At 39.5% G+C, this 22,763-nt stretch overlaps 1 protein-coding gene across 4 annotated transcripts in view; it reads right to left on the bottom strand.

Annotated features, from left to right (window-relative positions):
• Positions 1–22,763, bottom strand: part of LOC108239867 (plexin-A1) — a 182,883-nt gene that overhangs the window by 10,133 nt on the left and 149,987 nt on the right. For 2 of the 4 annotated variants that reach the window (XM_017422867.3, XM_017422869.3), the window contains exons 14-23: positions 21,622–21,745; positions 21,358–21,494; positions 18,490–18,657; positions 15,345–15,438; positions 14,228–14,464; positions 12,484–12,627; positions 11,233–11,467; positions 7,968–8,116; positions 5,665–5,921; positions 2,376–2,442 (exon numbers count right to left, since the gene is read on the bottom strand). In XM_017422867.3, the coding sequence (XP_017278356.1) occupies positions 2,376–2,442; positions 5,665–5,921; positions 7,968–8,116; positions 11,233–11,467; positions 12,484–12,627; positions 14,228–14,464; positions 15,345–15,438; positions 18,490–18,657; positions 21,358–21,494; positions 21,622–21,745 (1,612 nt within the window). The remainder of the gene's footprint in view (positions 1–2,375; positions 2,443–5,664; positions 5,922–7,967; positions 8,117–11,232; positions 11,468–12,483; positions 12,628–14,227; positions 14,465–15,344; positions 15,439–18,489; positions 18,658–21,357; positions 21,495–21,621; positions 21,746–22,763) is intronic. The other 2 variants (XM_017422868.3, XM_017422870.3) reach the window with 1 other exon arrangement.

Raw genomic sequence — 22,763 nt, 5'->3', positions numbered from 1 at the left:
CCCCCCCCCCCCCCAAATTAATACAATTTACTATTTATGCCTAAAGTTTAAATAAATGCTAGACAAAATCATGTGCAATCAATTTACTGAAAAACAACTCATGAGAGCATTTAGAGTTAAAAAAAAAACTACTAAACATTTAATTGCCTAAAGAAAAGCAGCAAAAGCAATGTACTGTTAAAGACAGAGTTTGTTTTATCTTCTTTACCTCAAAGTAGGCACAAACATTGAGCAATAGTTTCAACAGATAATGCATTTGCAGTGCACTCCAGCTGCAGAACACTTAGCATTTAGCCAATATTGGCATGTAAAATAACCTGTGATTTTTGAGACTCTAGTCTGTGTGTGAACACTTCTCGTTCTCAGCTAACCTATCATTGCTACACGGGTGTCCACATTGCTTGTAGACATCCGTGTGTATGGTCTCTTGCTGCTGTATTTCAGCCTGAGTCGGGCCTGACCACAGGCAGTGACCAGGTGCCCTATTAGCTGAGGAACTCCAGCTCTCTGAGCTGGGCTACATCTGATTCCTGTAATTTCTTACTTCACAGCTTGAATGGATTGACTTCATGGCCTGAACATGACCTGGAGGCTGTCAGTTGACGGTCACAGATGTAAAGTATCAGACAGGTTTGGATAAATTAAGTTTACCTCCACATTGGGAATGATGACTAAAACCTGTAAAAAGTAAGGACTGGTCTGGAATCTGGACCGACTTAAGTTTTCATTCATCTCTCCTGACAGTATCACACTGTTGTATTTACAAATGTTTATAGTCTAATGATGAGTCTGAAATGAGTGCTTTTAAACTGGTGATTCACATTTACTAACTGTCAACACGCAGCTTTGTGCCCGGAGGCGAAGATGTATATCACCACTTCTGGCCTGTGCCCTTCAACAACATATTAACATGAGTCCATCATCTTGGTGAGCTGTCAGATGAACTCTGTGGGATAATGTAGCACCGCCTGCTTCCTATGGTGAAAACACAGCACACCAGCAGACATCCTGTCTCTCTAGTAGCAGAAAAATCTCAGCCCTTCTGTCTCCTTCAAATGGTGCCGGTGTAGATTGACAGAACAGCGTGTGCATGAAAGGATTATATCTGATCCACATGTAGAGTTGATGGCTTTTATGGTTTCTCTGTCCTTGCACAATTTTTGTAAATAAAATAATAGTAACATTTTTATACAATCACCTGGAATTTGATCAGAAATGACAAGCTGAAATTCTGGTGCTGAAAGAGAACAAAACATCAAGCAATCCCCAACTCTCCCAAACAAGCAGGTAGAAAAAAGGACAGGTGAACTCAACGAGCAGGGTAATGGACGGATGGTTTTTTTTCCCCTTCTTCTCCACGCTCCCTTTGCTAGGTAAAAGCTCCATCTCTACTGTCCCTCTGAAACACTACTTGACCTTTCCCCATCTCTGTTCACACCTGACTGAATCTTGAAATTGTTCCAGGCCTTTCTTTTCCGTGACCCTTAAAAACTCAAGAGAAAGCTGTGTCGCCAAGGTTGGATAAAAGCGAGAGTTGTTTTCTCCCAATTTCCCAATTTCCATCCTGCTTGTCAAAATTTTCGCTCTTCCCCCTTTTTTTTCTTTTTACCTGAAACAATCTTGTTCCTTTTTTTTTTCTTAGCTCTGATGCTTTTGTCTTGTCTGAAGTTCATAAACACAGCTGCTGCATAAATCCCCAACAGCTTCTCCAGTAACTCGCTCTCGTTTTTCTGAACTCAACTCTGGCTGTCCTGTCTTACATCTAAAGCCAAGACACACATGCACGCACACCCAAAACTGGCACACAGATGCTAACTGGGAGCCCTGGGGGGCTTGGCTGGTTTGCTGTCCAGCAGACTGCCTGTCCTGACGGGGGTTTAAAGCCCCGCTGCTAACTGATTAGCTCCAGCGACATCTGAATGGAGGCAGTGCATGAGAGGAAACAGGAGTTTAGCATCATTTAAGCTCTGTTTATTCCCCCTCGTATGGTATCAGAGGAAATAATTTACAGAGAAAGCAGAAAACAGAGGCAAAGAGAAAGAAATGCTAAAAAAAGACATCTGATGAGATGTTTTGAAGTGAGATACAAACACACAGAATGCATACAGAAAGAGAGGATGGGTTAGTGTGACAGGCTTGCAGTGATCACAACAATATTACGAGCTGTGTGTGAACAGTGCTTCAGACTCCCTCAGTTTGGAGAATTTACCACATAAAAGGCAGAGGTAAGGTATATGTATCCTGCTGCCTGTGCCTTATCTACTACTGCAGCTGTGACTGTGTGTGTGTGTGTTACTGAGACATGTTTTGATTGTCAGACCCCAGTCCTGCTATTGCTTTGTGTATTCATGTTAGTGCCTGTGTGACAATTTCACCTTGAGGAACTTGTAAAGCAGGAAGGTGAACCAGTTGGTGAGCATCTTCTCAGCGACAGACTCCGTCCTGGGGAGAGGCAAAAACAATAACAAAACAAGCTATTAGTACAAAGAAACTGAGTGAGGAGCAGGACAAACTTCTGGACACTCACTTTTATTACAACACTTTGATCAGGGGGATAAAACGTGCTTAACTCATGCACACACATCATAGCTACAATAGGACATAATCAGTCGTAAGGTTCAACTTCAAACACCTCTGCCCTCTTCTTAAAAACAAACTTCTGCATTACTTCATATTTTCACCTTCTTTCAACCTTTTTGGCTCAAAGCAAACCCACTCATCTTCATTAAAACAACAAACAAAAAAACCCAACAGTAATTAGTATAATTCAGTAACATCTCTTGTTGATCGTAAACCTGCCATGTAATGAGGGGAAGCTTTCTGCACGTGCATGTCTGAACCAAACACGTGATCAACAATGAAATGAAATTAAAATAGAGCAATTAAACAAAATTGTAATCAACAGACTTGTTGCATCTCATTTGTTCAGCACCTGAGAAAGAGAAGGTGGCAGTGAGGAAAACAGGAAGAACAAAAAAACAACCAAAAAAAACTCCTGTCCTTTTTTCTCAGGGGTGCACAAGTGATACTGGATTGTCTAATTGGGACACACTCTTCAACTTTTCATAAACATTAGCACTGAGAAAGATACTGCTTTTAAAAAGCTCAAGATAATATTTTCTTGTCAGCTTACTACAGAAACTGAACTGTGAGGCAATAAAGGAAACGTAGTAATGAAACCAGTGAAGCCCTTTAGCATGAACACAAAAAATTCCTACACTTCTGCAGGTCTACCTTTGTCCCTGTTGTATTTTATTTAAAGTATGTTAACTTTTTTCTCAAAGCTGTCAAAAAACTTTCATATGAAAGATGAGCCACTGGAAAATGTAGGTATTTTAAACAACTGAGGAAAACAAACTTGGACAAAACACGCTTTGGTACATCACTCAGATAGTCTACATTTATGGATCTACAGCATCCTTTAATAGTTTTTAAATGGGTATAATAAGAAAAAGTCAGTTGATGTTCTCCTGGTTGCACACAAATCTGAGTTCTAACTGTACAAGGACAAAACTACACATAAATCACAGAAATGTTTCTCAGTTTTAGGGTCATGGTTCAGCATAGTTTTGGTAAAAAAATGAGAAAAGAAACAAACACCAAATGGTTTGGTTCTGTCACCTATTTTAAATCAGACAATAACCCTCACAGAAGTAGAGACAGAAATATAAAGCACCTCTGCTAGTAGGGAGGCGCCAAGTGAGCAGGCCATGTATCGCAAGATTGAACCGATTTGTCAACAGGTAAATTCACTATAAATTAAAGTGGTAATGTACTGCTTTTTTCATCCAATTTGAAATGTAAACAGTGTCAGGACATGCTTTGAACAAAAAGTTTGATTAACTCTAAAATTGGAAGGTATCTCTTCTGATAATAGTCAATTAATTTTGCCTAATTGATGCAAAATAAAAACCAATACAGAATTAAATAACATCTTGAAATGTAAAAATACAAAAAGAAAAAGAGAAAAAAAGTTAAACAATTACACCAGTGCTAGTGTTCTGTTCAAACACAGGTGACACTATTTTTAACCCTTCTGGCTTTCCATATATCCACTGCTGTTGTGGATTACAGGGTACACAAAACTTTTCCATACTGCAGATTTGAAACAAAGAGGCAGGTCTTTACGCTCCTGCATGTCATCTCAACTAACCATTCTTGCTTTACTTTTTTGGATGTAAGTAAAAAGCAATAAAAAAGCATGTGTGCCCCTTCAAGATGAGAGTGGTGTTCACCTGTGATTAACCTATTGTTCGTCTGATTGCACACTCTGAACCCTGACGTCTGTACCATGACTGTTCGGTACAAACACTGTGCATGTACCTTCATACCCGTAATACAAAGATAAAGCAAAATGAATTAAATGGAAAAGCATAACGTCACCAATGGGGGTGTGGATTCACCCTTGGGAGGACTATTAAGTCTTTTTCTGCATGTATGTCTAAAAATAAAAAAGCTCTATGTGTTGAGTAAAAAAAAAAAAAAAAGACCTAAACAGAGTGAACCGTGTTTAACAAGTGCTGCGCCTAATATTGCCAACTCTCGAGGCTAGTGTCGTTAGCAGGGACAGTGTGTTGTGACTGCACGCCCCAAGAGAGGATTGGAAAAGACTTCACACGGGCACACCGACCGAGAGTCATTTTTTGATTAGATTTTTAATTAAATATCTTTCCAAGGAGTTGGAAGAGAGAGAGTGAGACAGAGAGAGAAAAGCACTTTTTTATCATTAAATTTCTAATTCCAATTTATTTGGAGACAGGCCATTCCACTAATTGTGTCTTTCCCTAACTATGTGTATCTTTCAGCAGCAGCTCATTGTGCTTCTCTTTTCTTCCTTTCTTTTTGCCTATCTGGTTTCTCAACACATTGGACTCCACAACTATGCAACAGCCTACCACTTTTTTACTTCCTTTTTCTCCATCTCTCCCTATATGTTTCTCGCCCATCAGTCTCCCTCCAGCCTAACTTTCCCTGTAGACATTTTTCCTTCTGTTTCTGTCAATCACCACTTTCTTTCCTCCCTGGAGCTCCATCCACCTTCTCTCACTGCATTTCCCTCTTCACCTCTCATATATTTTCTCCTCCATTGTTCATCTTACTCTTTTCCCTACCAAACCCATTTTCGCTCTATTCTTCACACCTGCTCTTTTCCTCATACTTCTTCCTCTAACTACCTTTCTCACTGTGAGTGCATGAGAGGGGATAGGACGGCCTGTCTCACGGCAGCTCCGGTGGGAGTGCATGTGTGCTCAGGGGTGTAATCCTCTCTGACAGGAACAGGGTTGAGAAACAGACAAGGTAAAGTCACATAACCTGAAAAGCCAGAGTCACTGTCCCCTGCTTTCCTCTCCCTTAGAAGAAGCAGAATATTCATCTATTATCTACAATTATCTGATGGTTGAACTATAGTTCAAGTATAAGTCCAACTATGTCAATAGTCTGCATGTGTTTCCATCAATTCAATGGAAACAAGTTGGCTGAAAATTATTTTGAAAATATGTTTCTGAAAGACCAACTAGTGTCCACATATAGTGAGATGCTTCAAGAAAAGGCCAGAACTCACATGCACACATAAAAACATATCAGCAGTTGACATGGTTTTCTGCAGAGACCAGACCAGTTTTAACCCCTCTCCCACCCTCTTATTTTTGCTGCTTTTTGTACCTTCTGAGTAAAAGCTTTGGGTGGTTCTTGCTCTCCAGGTTTTTGTCGATGAGGTCAGACAGGAGCTGCTTGAGGACGCCTGTGGCATACTCCATTTCCCCCTGCAGTGCTGTCATGATGAGGGAGGCCACGTTGCCCCGGTCTCGCATTGAGAAGGAGCGCTGGGCTTCCAGTGTGCGAATGAAGGTCAACAAGAAGTGCTTTTTGGTCAGTAGCTGGCCGAACAGCGTCAGGGACTTTTCCACATTTGCAGGGACCTGGAGGAAAGGGGACAGAGGGGATGAGGGAGGGGAAGGGAGTGAAGAAATGGTAGGAAAGTTCAACAAAAGAAAGAAAAGCAGCAAATTGTTAGGCATAAAAGAAGATGACAGGAAGCAAGAAAATGAAGGTTGTGCAAATGAAGCAAGTTTTTAGGTGGGTGAGATGATGAGGAGTGATGTGAAAAAGAAGGAAGAGAGAAGTGACAATACAGGAAAAGGTGGAAAAAATAAAATAAGGAAAAATAACAAATATAAAAAAGAGAGAAAGGGAAAAGGGATAACAAATGAGGAAAAATGTGGGCAGAAAAATGCTTGTAAGTTGCAGCTGTGAAATCACAAAATTAATATATGTAAAAACGGGGCACACAAGCCAAAAAAGGGCTTAAAAAAAGAGCCATATGTTCACAAATAGATCTTCAATTTGTTAGACTCCATAAAAAGAAAACCATGTCACTTCAGCCTTCATATAAGTCTTTGCAACAAGCTTTGCACACTTTCCTTCCAACCCATTGCTGTGTCATTATACTCTCCCTACATTCGTCCCTCCCATCCCCTTTTTCTCTGCTCTCTCAGAGCAAGAAAGCAGGGCTCCCTTCGGAGAGCGAGAAACGCAGATTTGAAGTGAGAATTTGAGCTTTGCGCTGTAATAAGAAATTGATCTGCCTGCTAGTGCACCACTGTGGCCTGTGATTGCCTGGGCCATACAAATGAAAATCCAATGTTGCGCTGCTCTATCCCTTTGGAATACAGTTGATGGCACAAGCAGATAGAAAATGTCTTTAAGACCTGTTCCTGCAGCAGCAACTACACAAGAACACCAGCTGAGCACAACTGTGCATTTTACATGGGATGTATACGCAACACTCTAATGCAGTGGTTCCCACACTGAGGTCTCAGTTTATTTTATGGGGATACAAATGTTTTCTGCAAAGTGGTTCTAAAATATATTTGTATATGTACAAAATAACACATTTACTGGATTACTAAATGTCTGGGGAAATGTTTAAGTGCATAAACAGCTGCTGGTACACACAAAGGTGCCTTTAACGAGTGATTATGTATTTTACAGAATTGCAGCATTTTACTGACGTTGATATTTTATCAAAGGGATCACAAGCTTCAAGGACATAAAATAACTGTTGTAAAATTAGCTCACCTGTCTTTAAGCTGGTTTATTGTCAAAGGAATATTTGCAGGTGATATTATGCAAAAGGTTTTAAATTGTAAACCAATACAGTTTGACAGGGTTAGACAGGTTAATCTCCCATTTATCAGACATCAGCAGAATTGCACAGTATGAAAAACCATGCTGTCACAAACATCCCTGCTGATATCTCATCCCAGGACACAGGTACACATGTTCAAAGTGATAGTGTTTTCCCTTTATGGAAAGAAAAATGTCCTGGAAAGGGTTTCCAGAACACTGGACTGGAGGCATATGTGCATGATATACAGGTATCCACACAGTTATCCACACAGGGTTTATGTTACTAACAAACTGTTCTCTAATAAGAAAGAAACAGTGTTAGACAAAAGTGTTTTGCTGAATGCATGAATATTGAATTTTAGGGTTCCTTAAACAGGCTCAGTTCTGTAGAGTCAAAAACATAACCAGTCTTTTATAGTTTGTAATCAATCTACAGTTTTTCTTACACTTATTGCAATCTTGTTTTATTTTGTTGCAAGCTTTTGCTGCTATAAGAAAAAATAATTTATTTCTGTTTATGTCATTTACCTCATTTATATGCACTGTTTTTATTTCAGCCCTGAGTGAGCTGTGAATTTTTGCCGGTGTGATTGACTGCTGTACTACTGTGTCTGTTTCACTGCGGTAGTCCATGCACACAGAGCACAGCCAAGCGAAAACAAATGAAATAAACATAATCATTTCAACTCAATCGTGAGTTGACGATGGTTTAAGATGAAGTATGTGAAATAGAAAACTCCCAGCAACTATTAGCATCAAAGGTGATGTGTTGCTGATTTCTTACTCCGGTGCTTGTGTTTGTGCGTGTGCATACGTGCAGAGCGCTCTTTACTGACCCGTACCTCCATCTCCTTGAGCACAGGATGGTCCTCAATTCCCGGGAAGAGGACCCTCATGGCATACGTGCGATAGTCCAGGAAGGGGATTCCTGCTCCGTCCAGCTCCTGTGTGAGCTCATGAATATCTGTCTGCAGTTCTGCAAAAGCTGAACACAGAGCAAAGAAAGACTTTAAAATTGAATCCAGACTTGAATTTCAGAGCAACAGGTATAACTTATACAACTGTTTACTATATCTGACAGTGCCTTTAGCATGTGAGGCTTTTATTTGATAATGTAAAAAAGTCATTTTGTATTATGTAATTTGCATCGGTATATATGCACATTAAGCCATCATGGCAACTCTTCATCTTGCAAAAGAAACATTTTCAAAGAGTAAAAGTTTAAAACTAGTATTTTAAAATGGCCATCATCTTTGAATCTTTTTCAAGCCGTGTTCTAACCTTTCTTTTCTTATTCAGACAAAAAGGTCAGAATGTGCAACTTAATACAACTTAATGTATAAAAAACCTGGAAACAACTTTGAGGCTACTCTTCATCTTAGCTTTATCATCATCAATCAAGATTTTTAGAACTGTCATCTTAATAAAAACCAAGTGGATTTAAAAGAGATGTTTTTTTCTTAAAACCAAGAGTGAAGAGAAAGATGAAGAGAAGAAATACTGCAGAGCAAAAATGGTCTAAGAGGACGGAGGGGACTTGTACACACACATTACATGCTTCCACCTCACATACTCCAACACACACACAATCTCTTTGCCTGCTTTGCCCCACAGCTGAACACACAACCTTGTGCCCAGATGATTTATGTGAAAGCATGTGTCAGTGTTTGTACACATTTTCAACCCTCAGAGTTTGTATGTTCTGCCCCATTCTGCAAACTCGAATGGTTTTACAACTCACTTCAACTGGATCTAATAGGTTCTCTTTTACAACTCTCACAAAACAACACACAAAGCTAACACTTTAAAAAATAAACTGCCTGAAATGTATTTTATAATTAGGAAACTGCTTCAGGAGAAACTATACAGCCTTATAATTCTTTAAAAAGGATTGTGTTTGTGCGTTCGAGAGCATCATCTAACACAGGACAACACATAAAAACACAATCCAAACAAATTTTAAGACAAAGCCTAGACTAACCGATGGTTGAAGACATCCTATCGTCTTTCCCCCTCTCTTCCTTTTAAAGTGACATCTTAGAAGTCATCTTTCTTCCTTCTGTCTGTCTGCTCTCAGTGAAATCCCTCCATCTTTCTGTCATTTGCACCTTTAGTTCCCTTTTGCCCGTCATGTCTCAGTTGTTTTTATCCTATTGTTTGTCCTAATTGTTTTCAGTAAATAATCTTTGTGCCGGTGTTTTTGCCTGCCTGCAACATTTAGCTCCAGGTAGCCATTTCATATTTATCTCACGTATTATAACCACTCTTCTTTTTCATCTAAGCTAGTTTTCATTTGTCCGCCAGTTTTTCTTTGCAACAAAATATTTGCAAAGAATTACCTTCTTCTATTTCAATTAATCCTCTATTTTCATTTTAAATTTGTCCCCTAATTCTTCTTTTATTCTACTAATTTTTTCATAATCCTATCAATCTCCTCTCAAATTATTTGCCTTTTCTCTCTTTTTCCAACTCTGTCTCTCCATGTCCATCCTTCTTGTCGTTTTTCAGACAGTGGTGACAGCAGAGGACAGACAGGGTCGGGACACGTGGACTTACTGCCGCACACAACAGCCAATCATATTCTGACCTGCAGTGTGACTTTATATGTGTGTGATTGCAGGTGGGTGTGAGACAGGAAATGAATACAAGTTAGGAGGAGTGGTGTATGGTGCCCAGCAGCATACAAAATTACTGATCTCTTTATCTGAGGCTGTCTGACATTATCTGTCATGTTAAGCAGCATTAAAATCTCAGTATATAAAGAATTTAACGCATTTCAGCAGACTTTATTCATCCAAACAGACAAATCCATCCTACAGATGATCATTTCAGATGATGAAAATAATAATAATAATAATAATAATAATAAATAATAAAAAGATCAACATAAGTGCAACAGACGTTCTTTTAAAAAAAAAAAAAAAACCCAATCTGGATCCTTACATCCCCCTTCATGTAACTTGACTTTAGACTGTTCGGTCAGAAGTTCAGGTGTGTTATATCAGCTGTAGCCTCGAGCTGCTTCAGTCCAAACATACGCTGTGTTTAAAACAGACTTTGTGAACTCTTGTGCTTCAAAAGGTTGCAATACATCTTTTTTTCAGCCATGTACAAGTACTTTCCAAGTGTTACAAATAGATTTTGGTGTTATATTATTTCTGTTCTGATGTGTGAACCTCAGCCATGTTTATCACAGTTTCTAGTAAGGCACGGAGTAAAATATTCTTGAATTTTCTTTTCATCTGGTGAAAACAGGTGTCATACACAACAAAAAACAAAACCACCAGATGCACAAGGAACAAATTTACCAGAACAGCTGGATTAAATCTACACAACTTTAATGAAATATATTGCTCTGTTGCTGGAAGTGTCTTTGTCATTCTGATCCAATAAACACATTTTCTTACATAATGCATCAGCTAAACTACTGGCTGCTACTAAAACTCTCTTAAACAATGCAACAAATGAAGATTTCTCTCTTTCCCATGTATTGTGATGATCATGTTATCAGTATTCTCCTTCTCCATCACCCCATCTGCTTCGCTCCGTCTTCTGCCAGCAAACCAGTAACAGCATCAGCAGACTCTCCCAGGATCCACGCCGTCTCTTGCCAAATGAATATATGCTAATGTACTGGTGTGGAAGTTTGACTCTGTCTCTCAGAGGGCTTCGGATGATGCCAAACCACTCCTTCTTTACAGTTCCTCTCTTTCCCACCCCCGTGCCCCGTCGCTGTCAAACCTCCATCTCGACTGCCCCCCACCCCCACCCCACCCCTTCACTCTCAGTGTGGATGGTAGCGAGGGCAGCCAGGCTGCTCTCTCGTGGGGTGAAGAGCCAACATCTGGTGGCTGGCTCAGATCAAAGTACTCCTCTGGAAACACACCAACACCCACACACACATGCACACTCACTGCTGCGACCTAACAGCGAGGGGGACCGCTGGCATCAACGAGCAGAGAGAAACTGATAGGACTATTCAGGGAAGGGAAGATGCTGCGAGGGATAAAAGAAACTCGAGTAACACCAGCATTACGGAATTCGCTTTTGTAGGTTTGAGAGAGGCTTTGCTGAGAATCACACCACTTCTACACTCCTCACCTTCCTTGCACTCCAAGGCGACCCTGGACTCCAGATTGTCCATCTGTAGTTGCAGTCGTTTGAGAGTGCGGTCGGCATCCCGCGACTTCCTTTTATAAGCGATCAGCACCATGATGATGACCAGAAGAAGCAGACCACCACCACCTCCAATACCAATGATGGCAGGCAGGCTGAGCAGGCTGTCGGAGTAGATCTGCAGTGTCCCAGGGGAATATTCAAAGCCCCCAACACGGACCTTGTAAAGAAACACAGACAGAATTGTTACACTCCTGTATATTTTGCAGATAAATGAAAGCCTGGACATGCATATACTAAAACAGGGCTGTTTGCAGCAATTTTAGAAGCCAATTTCCTCTGCATCAAGTAGAAAAAATGCTGCTGTAATTAATAAAGCTGTCTATTAACTAGATCCAACATGAAAGTTAGCCATTCACGGGTTATACCTGGACAAAAGTATTATAAATTTGATATAATGATGAAAAAAAACACAAGAACTTCAAAGTCAAATTTCAAAAGACCACAATGCTCTACCAGGTTGTGCAAAGAGTGACCCAAACCCTCCCTATCACATCAAAACAGTTATTGGTTACAAACCACATGAATAAAAAAAAAATTAAAAAAACAGAACCTTGAAATACACCTTCATCTCAACTCTGTCTTTTTATTCTCCCTACTTTTACCCTGGCTTATGTCTATGAAACACCAAAAGGAGGAGGGTAAAAATAGACAGAGACCTCTCCTGCCCACAAGCCATTTCTTGGTCTCTATTGAATACCAGTACTGTTGAAATGCCAGGAAAGATGCCAGCCAAGACAGACTGATCAAAAGCCTCTAAGACACAAATACAGTCACAAGAACTGCCAATGGTGTAAGAGAAGGGAGATGTGTATGTTTGTGTGCTTGTTGCTGCATGAATAGGGTAAAAATCTAGAGTAATTGAAGATATTTGGGTCGGACAGAGAGGGAAGAGAAAATTAGATGAATGAATTAAAAGAAGGAAGCAGGTATAAATAAGAGTGCAAACAGCAGGCAGAGCAGGGACTGTAGAATAAAACAGACTGGAATTGCGAATGATCCATTGCTTGAACTAAACCGACATCTTGTGGGATTTTGAAATACTGACTACTTAAATGTAATTTAGAAAGGCGATTCTCATTTTTAAGTAGCCGGGAATTCTCAATAATCGATGTGACAAATCAGGTTTAAAAATATGAAATAAATATGTTATAGGAAGACGTAAGTTTTCCTTACCGTGACTTTGTGTTCTCCAGTCAGGTTAGGCCATTCACACAGCAGCTGACTCTCTGACAGGGTGAGAACGCAGGGTGTCTCCCCGATTAGAACCGTGTAGTTCAGTTTCGTGTTTCCTGGGGCTGCAGGAATTAGGTTACGACCCTGGAAACAGAAACACACAAAACTCTAACATACAATCAAGTTCACAGATATAAACAAAACAAATACACAATAAAAAATAACAAAGGGATTCATTTGAATTTGGTTTGTGCCATGGATACATGTCAAAAATACTCGTCTCCTCAATGGAAGGCATCTGTGAACAGGTCATCCACTTCTCTACAGCAGTTTGCAAGGTAATATAAAGTGGAGGTAACTACAGAACCAATACTTCTAGTTGCTGGATAGAACTTTCTATGGAAACTAAATCATCAAGTAAATAATGTACAAACAAAAACCTGGGTCATTGTTTTTTTAATAAAACAGGCCAAGACTGGTGGTGTTCTCTTCATTCTGCATCAATACACGTCCTGCTGTATAGAAATCTGTCCTTTCCTCTCTTTTCCACCTTTCTCTTTCTTAACCCACTAAGTTTTGTAAAAAAAAAATATTCCTGCAAATTGTAATAAAAGTTTAATTTCTCTGAAATTATTTAATAGGATGCCGTTTCAGTGCTGCTTATATCTTAAAGTCTTTACCAGAAGCAGTGTGGGCAATCAGAGCTTTTCATTATGGTATTATATTTAAGGCTACAGTGGAGAGTGTTGCCATTCTTCATTTTTAACACCCCACCTTGATTTGCTGTGAAGAAAAAAAAAAAAAGCTTTGGGTTTCCATGAAATTGCATGATAATTTTTATTCCTCGCTCCTGAAAGGCTTTGAAATTCAAGGGGTGAGGGGAAATGTCATAAGACAGTGTGGGAAGGGTGGGGGCAAACGCTCTCTGAATTCAAATGCACGGAGTCTCTATGGCTCAGAGTCAACACGGCTGTGAAGTCTTACTTCAGAGGTTTTTCAGATAAAAATCTGAGCAGGTGCCATAGCAACACACGAGAACCACTTTATAAACATCACTCCCTTTACAGCTGATTTTGAAGAGGAGATTTTAAAAACATATTTTTCCCCCTTAAAGGTCTTCAACCCTCATTGAAAAAAGCAGGTGGAGAAATAACATCTTTTAAGGCTGAGCCACATCTAAAGGCAAGCTGAGAGAAAAGACAGAAAGTGTCAGGAAGAAATATTTTCAAATGCTTGTCACTGTCTTATCAGCTGAACTGGACGCTGGCCAAGAGGTCACCGCAACATTTTCTAAAACAGCAATTTGTAAGATTAAACTTTTAACAATGTTGACATTAGTCTACATTAAAGGCATGCGTGCTATCTGTTGTGAGTGCCCTTTTTGTGTGTTAACGCAAAAAGCTAACCTTTTGTCCTAAAGTCTGGATGTGTGAAGACATTTATGTGTCAGCTGCAAAGAGTAATCTTCAATAAAAAAGCTTTGATGATAAACCACCATAAACTCAGCCCATACAATCAAACAGCTCTTTTGCTTTCCAGGTGAGATGTGGGAAAGGCAGAAAAACAGACTGCAGAACGGGTGATGCATGAAGGGAGAAAGGAGGACAAATCAAAAACAAAACGATAATAGATAGGAATGTACTGCTCAAAAAGTGACCAGAATTGGCTCATTTAGTTTGACAGTCACTTTTTTTTCCTGACATAATACCAAAACAGTAAATGCTATGTGCACAAGGCCACTGACCTTGAGAATGAGTGGTGAGCTGGGTTTCAGTTCCAGGACGCCCGTAGAGCTCAGAGGTTCAAACTCAGGGTCCGGGTGGTAGCTGAAAGTCTCATTTACCACCAGCACAGCGTGAACGCCATCCATGACAAAACCGATCTCATCTGGACTGCTACCTGCTTCCGAAAAGCTTTTGTCAGATCCAGCCACAGAGGGCGCCAGACATACCATCACTGTGTTGTTGTGAACTGTACAATTCTGAAAAAGATTAAAGAAAGACAAAATGAAAAGGTGTGACCAAGAGGTAAAAAAGAGACAGCAAATATGAAGACACGTACATTAAGCTGCTATTTCCCATTTAAAACCGATCTATATACCCTGCAGTGTGTTCAGCCAGCAGGAAAATAAAAAATTTAAAATAAGGGCTGAAACAAGGTTATATGATGCAAATGATTAAATGTCTCTATAATGACATAATGAGGAAAAGGCAGCTTAATAACATCAGTACTGTAATCAGTGTTGATATCATCTGGAAACACCCTGAGGGGCTCGACACTTAGAACAAATTAGACCTTAATGACAGAGAGAAACTCGAGTGGTCAGCCAGTTGCTCTTAGTGATAACATGGGATGGCAGAAGAGACCTTTGTAAAGCCTCACAGCATGTTGTAGCCATACTTTGTGTTACATATGTCACATACGGAAATGCACATAATCACAAAGACAAAATTGGGTTTATAGGTCAATAAAAACACCTCTCTGCAGTCATGTGGAGGGACAAAAAAAGTAGGATATTTTTACTTTTAGCTTAGAGTCTGAGAGGGAAAAAGGTTAGCTAAGCCCTGTGGTGAGGGGTGAAAAGAGGGGGATTTGCAAGAGCAGCTTTATTGCTAGTTGACATTTCAAAGGTTAAACTGCTAAAAGGAAATTCAACATAAAAAACAAACAGAAAATGGGCCCTTGGCAGGTTGACCAACAAGTCAGGTGTGTGTCTGTGTTGCAAAAGTGTGTGCAGAATCTGAAAATTACTAATTCTTTAGGAACAAAAAAAACTGGCTCTATTTGCCAAGTCATTGCAGAAGTTTTGTTTGATCAAAAAAAAAAAAAAAGTGAGCAGGTGTTTGAATCTGAACACTCACATTTTCTGAATGTGCAGCTCCATACTTGGCTCTCATTTGAGGCTCCTTAACGGTGGCCAGATTTGTTCCAGTAATGGTCAACAAGGTTCCTCCACTAGAAAATTATAGAAAAACATTAGAAGGGAGAACAAGAAACTAGCACAAATATATAACAGTACAAATCATTTCTATATTCACTTGTGTGTGTCATAATTAATAATCTCCCGCTGCGTTTCCTTGCGCGATCCCAGTGTGTGCAACATGCATAAGGCTTATCAGTGGAGATAAATGTTAATAAATCTGTTCTCTGTGGGAGTCAGGAACCCTTCAGATGATGATTCACCATTAATGTTCACTCCAGCTGAAGCTTTTTACCTGCTCCTTCATAGAATCCCTTTTCCTGCAGTGACAGTAAAGCCACAACGCTCGTATGAATGTTAAAAGCTTGTTTAAACCTATGTGCAGGATGGAGGGAGGAAGAGGCAAATATGTTGCCTTATTTCTGACTTTTACAGACCTTGGACTCTCATCACTGCATCGCAAAAGCCAGAGGAAATATGAACAGACGGGAATAATGTTGCAATATGGCGTTTTTTTTAGCATAAGTTATACACAGCATGGGTGTCAAATCGTACAATCATTACACAAGTGACCTATTCAAGTTTATGTGATGCTGACCAGCAGGGACATGGGTAATGTGTGTGAGAAGACACTGGCTTCTTGACAGCCTCTGTTGGCCTGTGAGGCTGAACTTTACTTGATGAGAGGTGTTCTGACAGATGCTAAATAAGTTAGCAAACAACTTATCTGAATCCAGTGCTAATGTGAGCCACCATGGGTAAAAAATTAAATACTGAATGAATTAGTTCATGACTAAAATGCCATACAAAAAAAGTCTGCATCACTATTTGTATGTTCTAACAAAATGTGAGTAAAAAAAGAGAAAAAAACGAAAGAAGAAGAAAAAACCAAAATAAAAAAAAACCCAAATAACTAAATAATACAAGCACATGGTCAAGCTATTAGTTGGATTGTTATGCTGAAGCCAAAGAAAGCTGCTGGAAGAAGAAAGATGATTCCAGTCTCAGGACGATATGTAATATTGTCCCTGTAGCAGCTGAGACCAAACAGGACAAGAAGACTGCGGGAGGAGAGAAAAGACTTTGGGCTTCTCGTGGCTTAAATGAGCCAGGCTGATGCAGTGTTTGGTGCGAAAAGGACCAGATGAAGGCATTTAGGAGGTTTACATGCAGTTACACATTTGTTCATGGAAGAACAGAAACCAAGAGCTAAGAGTAAATACAAACAATACAAAAGCCCTACTCTACAGAGGAAGATCTGAATTGTGAAAAGATTAAAAACTTTCCCACAAAGTTCTACTGTGTACACTGCACTACATTAAACAAGTGGTAGGGACATACAGTTGCTACAGTGCCATGTGTCTGAATCGTCAGTGGGAGAATTTTCTCCTTAATGGAGGAATATGAGTCTCAGTCAAGCCATATTTGTGTTTTGGACATATAACCCCCAGTGCTACCCAAAGAGTCCCAGAAATAGGGTCATCAAAGGAGACAGAGTTACAAAATGGCTCAGTATATAAAAAGCATGAATAGCGAGGGGAACCATACACTTCCTCCTTTGGGAGCACAGAGTGAAAAACTAAACACAAGCCGAGAGCTGCGGTTATTTCCCTCAACACTGGAACTCGTGCTTTCATTTTCCTTTTCCTGTCTCCATCCCTCAACCTTTCATTCATCCCACTCCAAATGAGACTTCTCATCCTTTCACCCGTTTCCCATGATGAGAGACTTTGTCTCCCTGCAGAGTTTTAAACGCAGGTCCTATTTTCACCTCAGCCCCCTGCGAAGCTGCAGAGGCGGACTGTTACACTGTCTGAACAAAGTGTCGAGTGGAAAAATCTGTCTAAGGCTGACTTCAAGCTTCTACTCCTAAATAAATCTGACATCTTTTGTATACAAATCAGCGCTACTTTAACAACAAATTTCTTTATTCACCAAAAGTTCAAAAAGCTAACAGCGACACCTTCTTTTGGAGTCAAGTGTGGTCTCTCTAAACCAATAAAAACTAATAGCAGTATTTCCTTTCCATGCTATAGAATTTTGATTCTGTCATTTCTCTTGAACACATTTTTTTACTTTTCTTATTGAGCATTTTGTTTTACTTTTTTGTGTATAAATACCAAGTTTTTTTGAGAATTTTGACAACAACAAAAAAAAAAAAGTTCTTGGAACTATACACCAGTTCAGAAGTAAATGAAAGAGACTGAGGTGTGCATACATTGGTGTATATGAGCTGGCGTCACTTCAGAACCAAGAAGTGGGGAGTTTCTAGGTCATGCTAGTGAGCCCATTAGCATTTAGGAGCTCCGAGCTTCGCTGTATTTTAGTTTTTTTCCTCTACATCACAGCTTGTGTTTGCAAAGGAAATCTTCCTGTGGCTATGTAGACTCATTTCAATAAGTCAAGTAATATTTACAGATCCATGTCTGCTGCAGCTCATCAGCTGGCAGTGCACTGCTTCAGGAATCCCTCTTACTGCTGTTCCTGTTCACAAAGGTTTACTTTTAAAATCTAAACAGAATAAATAACATGCTTTTTAAAAAAGTGAGACGGTTGTGACAATAAGAGAGAAAAACTTTGTTGTTTCTCTTAGACAAAGGGAGAAGGGAGTACGCAGGCAGAATAATACATTTATCATTTTTTACATGGAGTTTATTTTTCAGTTGGATCTGCTTGAAAATAAGGGCAAAAACTGGTGATACAACGACCACTAAGTATTAATAATGTATTGATCCTCTTGTATTTGTTCAGCAGATAAACAGCACATCAAGCAGAATTGTAGATCAAACACTAAACAGATGTAAATTATAGATAAAGAAATAACCAAATACCTTGCAGATGAATTATAAAGTAGTGTACAATTGAGTCATATATATAATATTTACACTTTAAAACATTAATAATATAGTAATTTAGGCCAGCACCCATTTCATGATCACTTCCTTTTCATCTAAACCATTCAGTGTTCATTACTTTCGTGGTTGAAACAAGACGGGATGCAGACAAAACAGCCAAAATGATAAAACGGGTTAATCTGTTCTGCACCTGAACAACTGAGTGATGGGGTGTCTCGATGGATGTCATACCTGGCAATACTCCAGTCAGGTTCAATCTTCAGGATGGTGGGATCATCTGTGTAGTTAAACTTGACCTCTGGATTCCTCAGCTCAGCAGAGTTGATGTCCACCATGACTGGTGTGGGGCCGGTGGCCTGCCCAGCTGGGGTCACGCACACAATCTCCTTGCTGCTCCTCCTGGGTGAAAAGGAAAGGAAATCAGAGAGGACAAAAGAGAAAGAAAAGTTAAAGATGGCAATGTATGCTCCAAGGAAGAACACCAACATTTTGAATGTTTGGACACAGTCTCTGAGACGAACAAAGAAAAAACATCAACCACTGACTAACCTTTAAATTGTTAATTTGATAAAACAAAAATATGACAGATACACACACAAATACATGCACATAATGCTGACAAGTGCCAGTCCACAAAGCAAACATCTTTCACTCCGTCCAGCCCTGGTTTCATCAGCTCAAATCACAAACTATTGGAGTTCAAAGCCTCATATTCTCTCTTTTTGTCTGTTTCCATGCCCCCCTCTGTGCTTTCTCTGGCAAGCAGTTTTCAAGTATTCGATCAGGCTGGTTGTCTCTGTGTGTGGTGTAACATGTTCTCTGGCAGACACAGAGCCAACTGTGACCAGCTAGAAAACTACACACTGGTTACCTGTGTTAATGTGGACTGTATGTGTGTTCATGCATGCATCCTTGCTCGATTACTGTTTAAGAAGGTGTTTTTTCAGTGCGTGGAGCTCTGTAAATCTACATACAAGTGCAAATCACAAGTAGAAGATCTGAGATTTGGTTTAAGTACGTGTTTTATGCCACTCATTGTCTGAAAATGTCCTGCAGTTTCCTCAGGAAAAACTACACTGCAGGTGCGTGTACAGGGGTAAAACTTTAGGCATGAAAAGAGCAGCCTGATCGGTACACCAGTCCTACCCCTGGGATCTTCTGTGAAAGTCAAACCCAAATGAAGAAGATGAAAAGTAAAAGAGCCTATTCCTGGCACCTTGCGGTGATCTAGGATGGGGTTGATCAAAAATAGGGACATCAGGATGACTTTGTTGAACATGTTGCTGCTACTACATCCCAGCAGGCATTTCCACAAACGCCCTCAAACTCAGAGGAGACTGGAGAAAGAATGAAAAAAGATGGCAAAAACTGAAGGACAATTTAAAGAAAGAAAGGAGGGGGGAAAGAAAAAGATTGTTCACATTCCACTGGTGCTGTGTTTCTATGGCAACCATTTTCACAACACCATCAACGTCGAGAGTGCCTGTGGTGCCGTGTACGTATTTTCTGACAAGGTTGCAGCCACACAAAAGAAGCCAAGAGAGGATACAGAAAGAAAAAAAAATGAGCAGGAAAGAAAAAAGGGGTTGCACAGGGAGATAAGAGGATGAGTGACTCAGGGTAAATAGGCTTTGATTAAAGCGGAGGCCCCACTGAATACAAAGACGCATTAAAGAGATGGACTCAACCAGTTCATTACTTTGGCCATAAAGGTTATTGCTGCTCAGTGAATGAAAGGCCAAGACTATTATATTCACCTTTCTAGGGATGTGCTACAGAGCTTTAAATTGGCCTCTACTTTTTCTTTTTTTCTTTTCTTTTGATGTGATATTAAAAGAAAACTTGATGGGTCTAAGCTCATTAGTTTAACCTGTCACTTGTTGCCTCAGAGAAGGAAGCTGCAATAATAAAAGCGCCTATATAGTAAAGACTTCTCACTACAAAACAAAAAAGTAGAACAATAGGAATATTTGTTATACAGTCATCTAGCATCTGCCAGGTACCATATCAGCGTATTTAGTTTAGAGCTCAGTTTTGCTGTATGTTTGCCAGTAGGAGACAAAAGGACTAAGGGTTCTTGGCTGGAGGAAAGAGGGTCATATCTAACTGGATCTCTGTCTCCTTGTCTTGAAGTCCTGGCACGTCTTCCAGAAAGAGTAAAAGGGAAGATAACAAAGACTGATTACTGTATAAGCTAAATAATCAGTGAGGAGGATGGGTACATATTTTTACTTTTTCTCTTTTTTTGAGAGTTGAGCGTGGGTTCAAAAGCAGGTGTGTTACCAATATGATTCACAACTACATTATTCATTTTAAATTATAGTCGTATTTCTCACAAAATGAGGGCTTTGCGCTGAAGTCATTTGCAGAATAACTGAACAGTGATATCAGTTTCTCCCTGGAACGGCTATACTATCATTCCCACAATTGCTGTGAATTACAGTACTGCAGGTCATTCTCTCACCGGCTGTGTTTTTCAGACCTGCAGCAAATCAATGGCAGCAACCGGGGAGTAAAGACAGGCACTTTTAACAGGAATTATCGAACACTATATAAGAGGAAAAGATGACAGCTTGATGAAAACTAAACGATGGATGGGAAGCACTTGCAGCGTTATGAGCTGCAAATGTCTATAGAGCAGAATGAGACAAAAAGTAAAAGAACTCTGACAGAAATAGCCTGAAAATACAGACAGTTTTAATCAAGTGCTTCAGCAGTAACATCAGCTCAACGTTCTGCAACAGCGAAGCTAAATGTGCATTGTTGTTTGATATAAGGAGAAATTTAATGATCACAATTCTGGTATTTTCACATATCAACAAGAGCTGAAAACGTCATTTTCTAACAGAAATCAGCTCTGTACATATTAGCAAAAGTTTTGTCTAAATTACTGCATGATTACTTATGCACCTTCTCATTCTCCAGTTTAAAATGCCTGAATGATTTCTTCAGTGACAACAAAACAACAGTCAGGGTTAACCGTTTTAAAATTTTGTGGAAAAAAATTCAGCTGCTAACAATTTCAGAGCTGGTCAAAATTCTCTGAACACACCAAAGTAAAAGAACTAAAACACATCTGAGCTGTATGAATTCTCTCACCTCTCAAAGCTGCAGGGATGAAGACCGATCTTCACAAAGATAGCGCTGCCAGCGTTGAGATGACTGCCTTCAATGGTGATCCTTGTTCCTCCAGACAGAGGCCCAGCGGACGGGTGGACACGAGTAAAATATGGAGTCTAACGGAGGACAAAGAGGACAAGCAGGTCAAGAATGACTCACCGTCTTCATCACGGCTGTCAAATCCAGTTATGAATCCATGCAAAAACCTTTGACATAGCTGGATCTGGAATTATCAACACTTACTACAAAGGTGAAGGCTTTGGTTGAGATGGCTTTGTAGTCAGGATGAATGCAGTCCCTCACACACACCTCCACCTGCGCGTCCTGCACTCTGTAACCGGTTGCATCATTCAGCCGACACACAATCCTGAGAGAAACAAAAAAACAAAGATAGAGAGATGGCTTTAAATGACTCTCTTTATAATGGTTGCTTACAAATTAAAGTCAAATTGCTTTACACAACGATAAATCAGTTTATAAGCAGCAGGTTCAGTTCCCTGTATTCTGAAAGATGCTGGAGATTTAAATTACATTTCGTTTCATTTTGTTTCTTTAAACAACAAAGAACTGGTTTAGCTCTTGTTTGTGGGACTGTTCTCTTTGGAACAACAGAACTAAACCAACACATTGAAACAGCAGCATAGGTTTAGCACATACCCACTCATTCCAGCTTTATTTGACATGATTCCTGCCTCAGGCGGGCATTTGGTTCTCACGATAACTCATATTTTTTGTTTTTAATTATAAATCCTACAGGCAAAACAGACTAGAGACATATAACACATGCCAATAAGTAAACAAATTAAATAATATAAATAAAATAAATAGCCTGTTGTGACCCAAACACCGTCTATGCTGCTTCCCACCAATGTTCTATTTCTGGCATCACTATTCAGAAACTATCTATTTTCATGGGTGCTTACTCCAATTTATTAGGAATTAGGAATCTGCTCTGCTTGAAAGCATCAATATTTGCCCAAGTTTAACTCATGAGACTGATTCATTAATAAGAAAACTAGGTTTAAATAGTTGATGTCCACACTGTTTTAAACTAATATCTGAATGTTACAGAAACATTTCTGGTGTAAAAAAAAATGTTTTTATAATAAACTACAAATGATTCTGATATAAGAGAAAAAAATTTGGTTTTACATTTTGACAGATTTAGGTTTTAATCCCAACTAAACACTACTACTCTGCCAACAGCTGACTTACATTAAATTAGTGCCTACAATCAGCTAAAAAAATGTACTGCTGCTTTCAAGACATACTTATCATAGTAGATTTTTACTTTGAAATATATGGTTAATTTAGGTTTTCAGCTTTTTTTGATCATTGAGAAACATAAGCCACAAAGAACAAAATGCAAAGAATTCACAGGAGCC

This window comes from Kryptolebias marmoratus, linkage group LG4, assembly GCF_001649575.2.
Source record: "Kryptolebias marmoratus isolate JLee-2015 linkage group LG4, ASM164957v2, whole genome shotgun sequence".
Lineage (NCBI taxonomy): Eukaryota > Metazoa > Chordata > Actinopteri > Cyprinodontiformes > Rivulidae > Kryptolebias > Kryptolebias marmoratus.
Note: the sequence above shows the minus strand (reverse complement) of the source record. Positions and strands in the feature narration are given on the sequence as shown.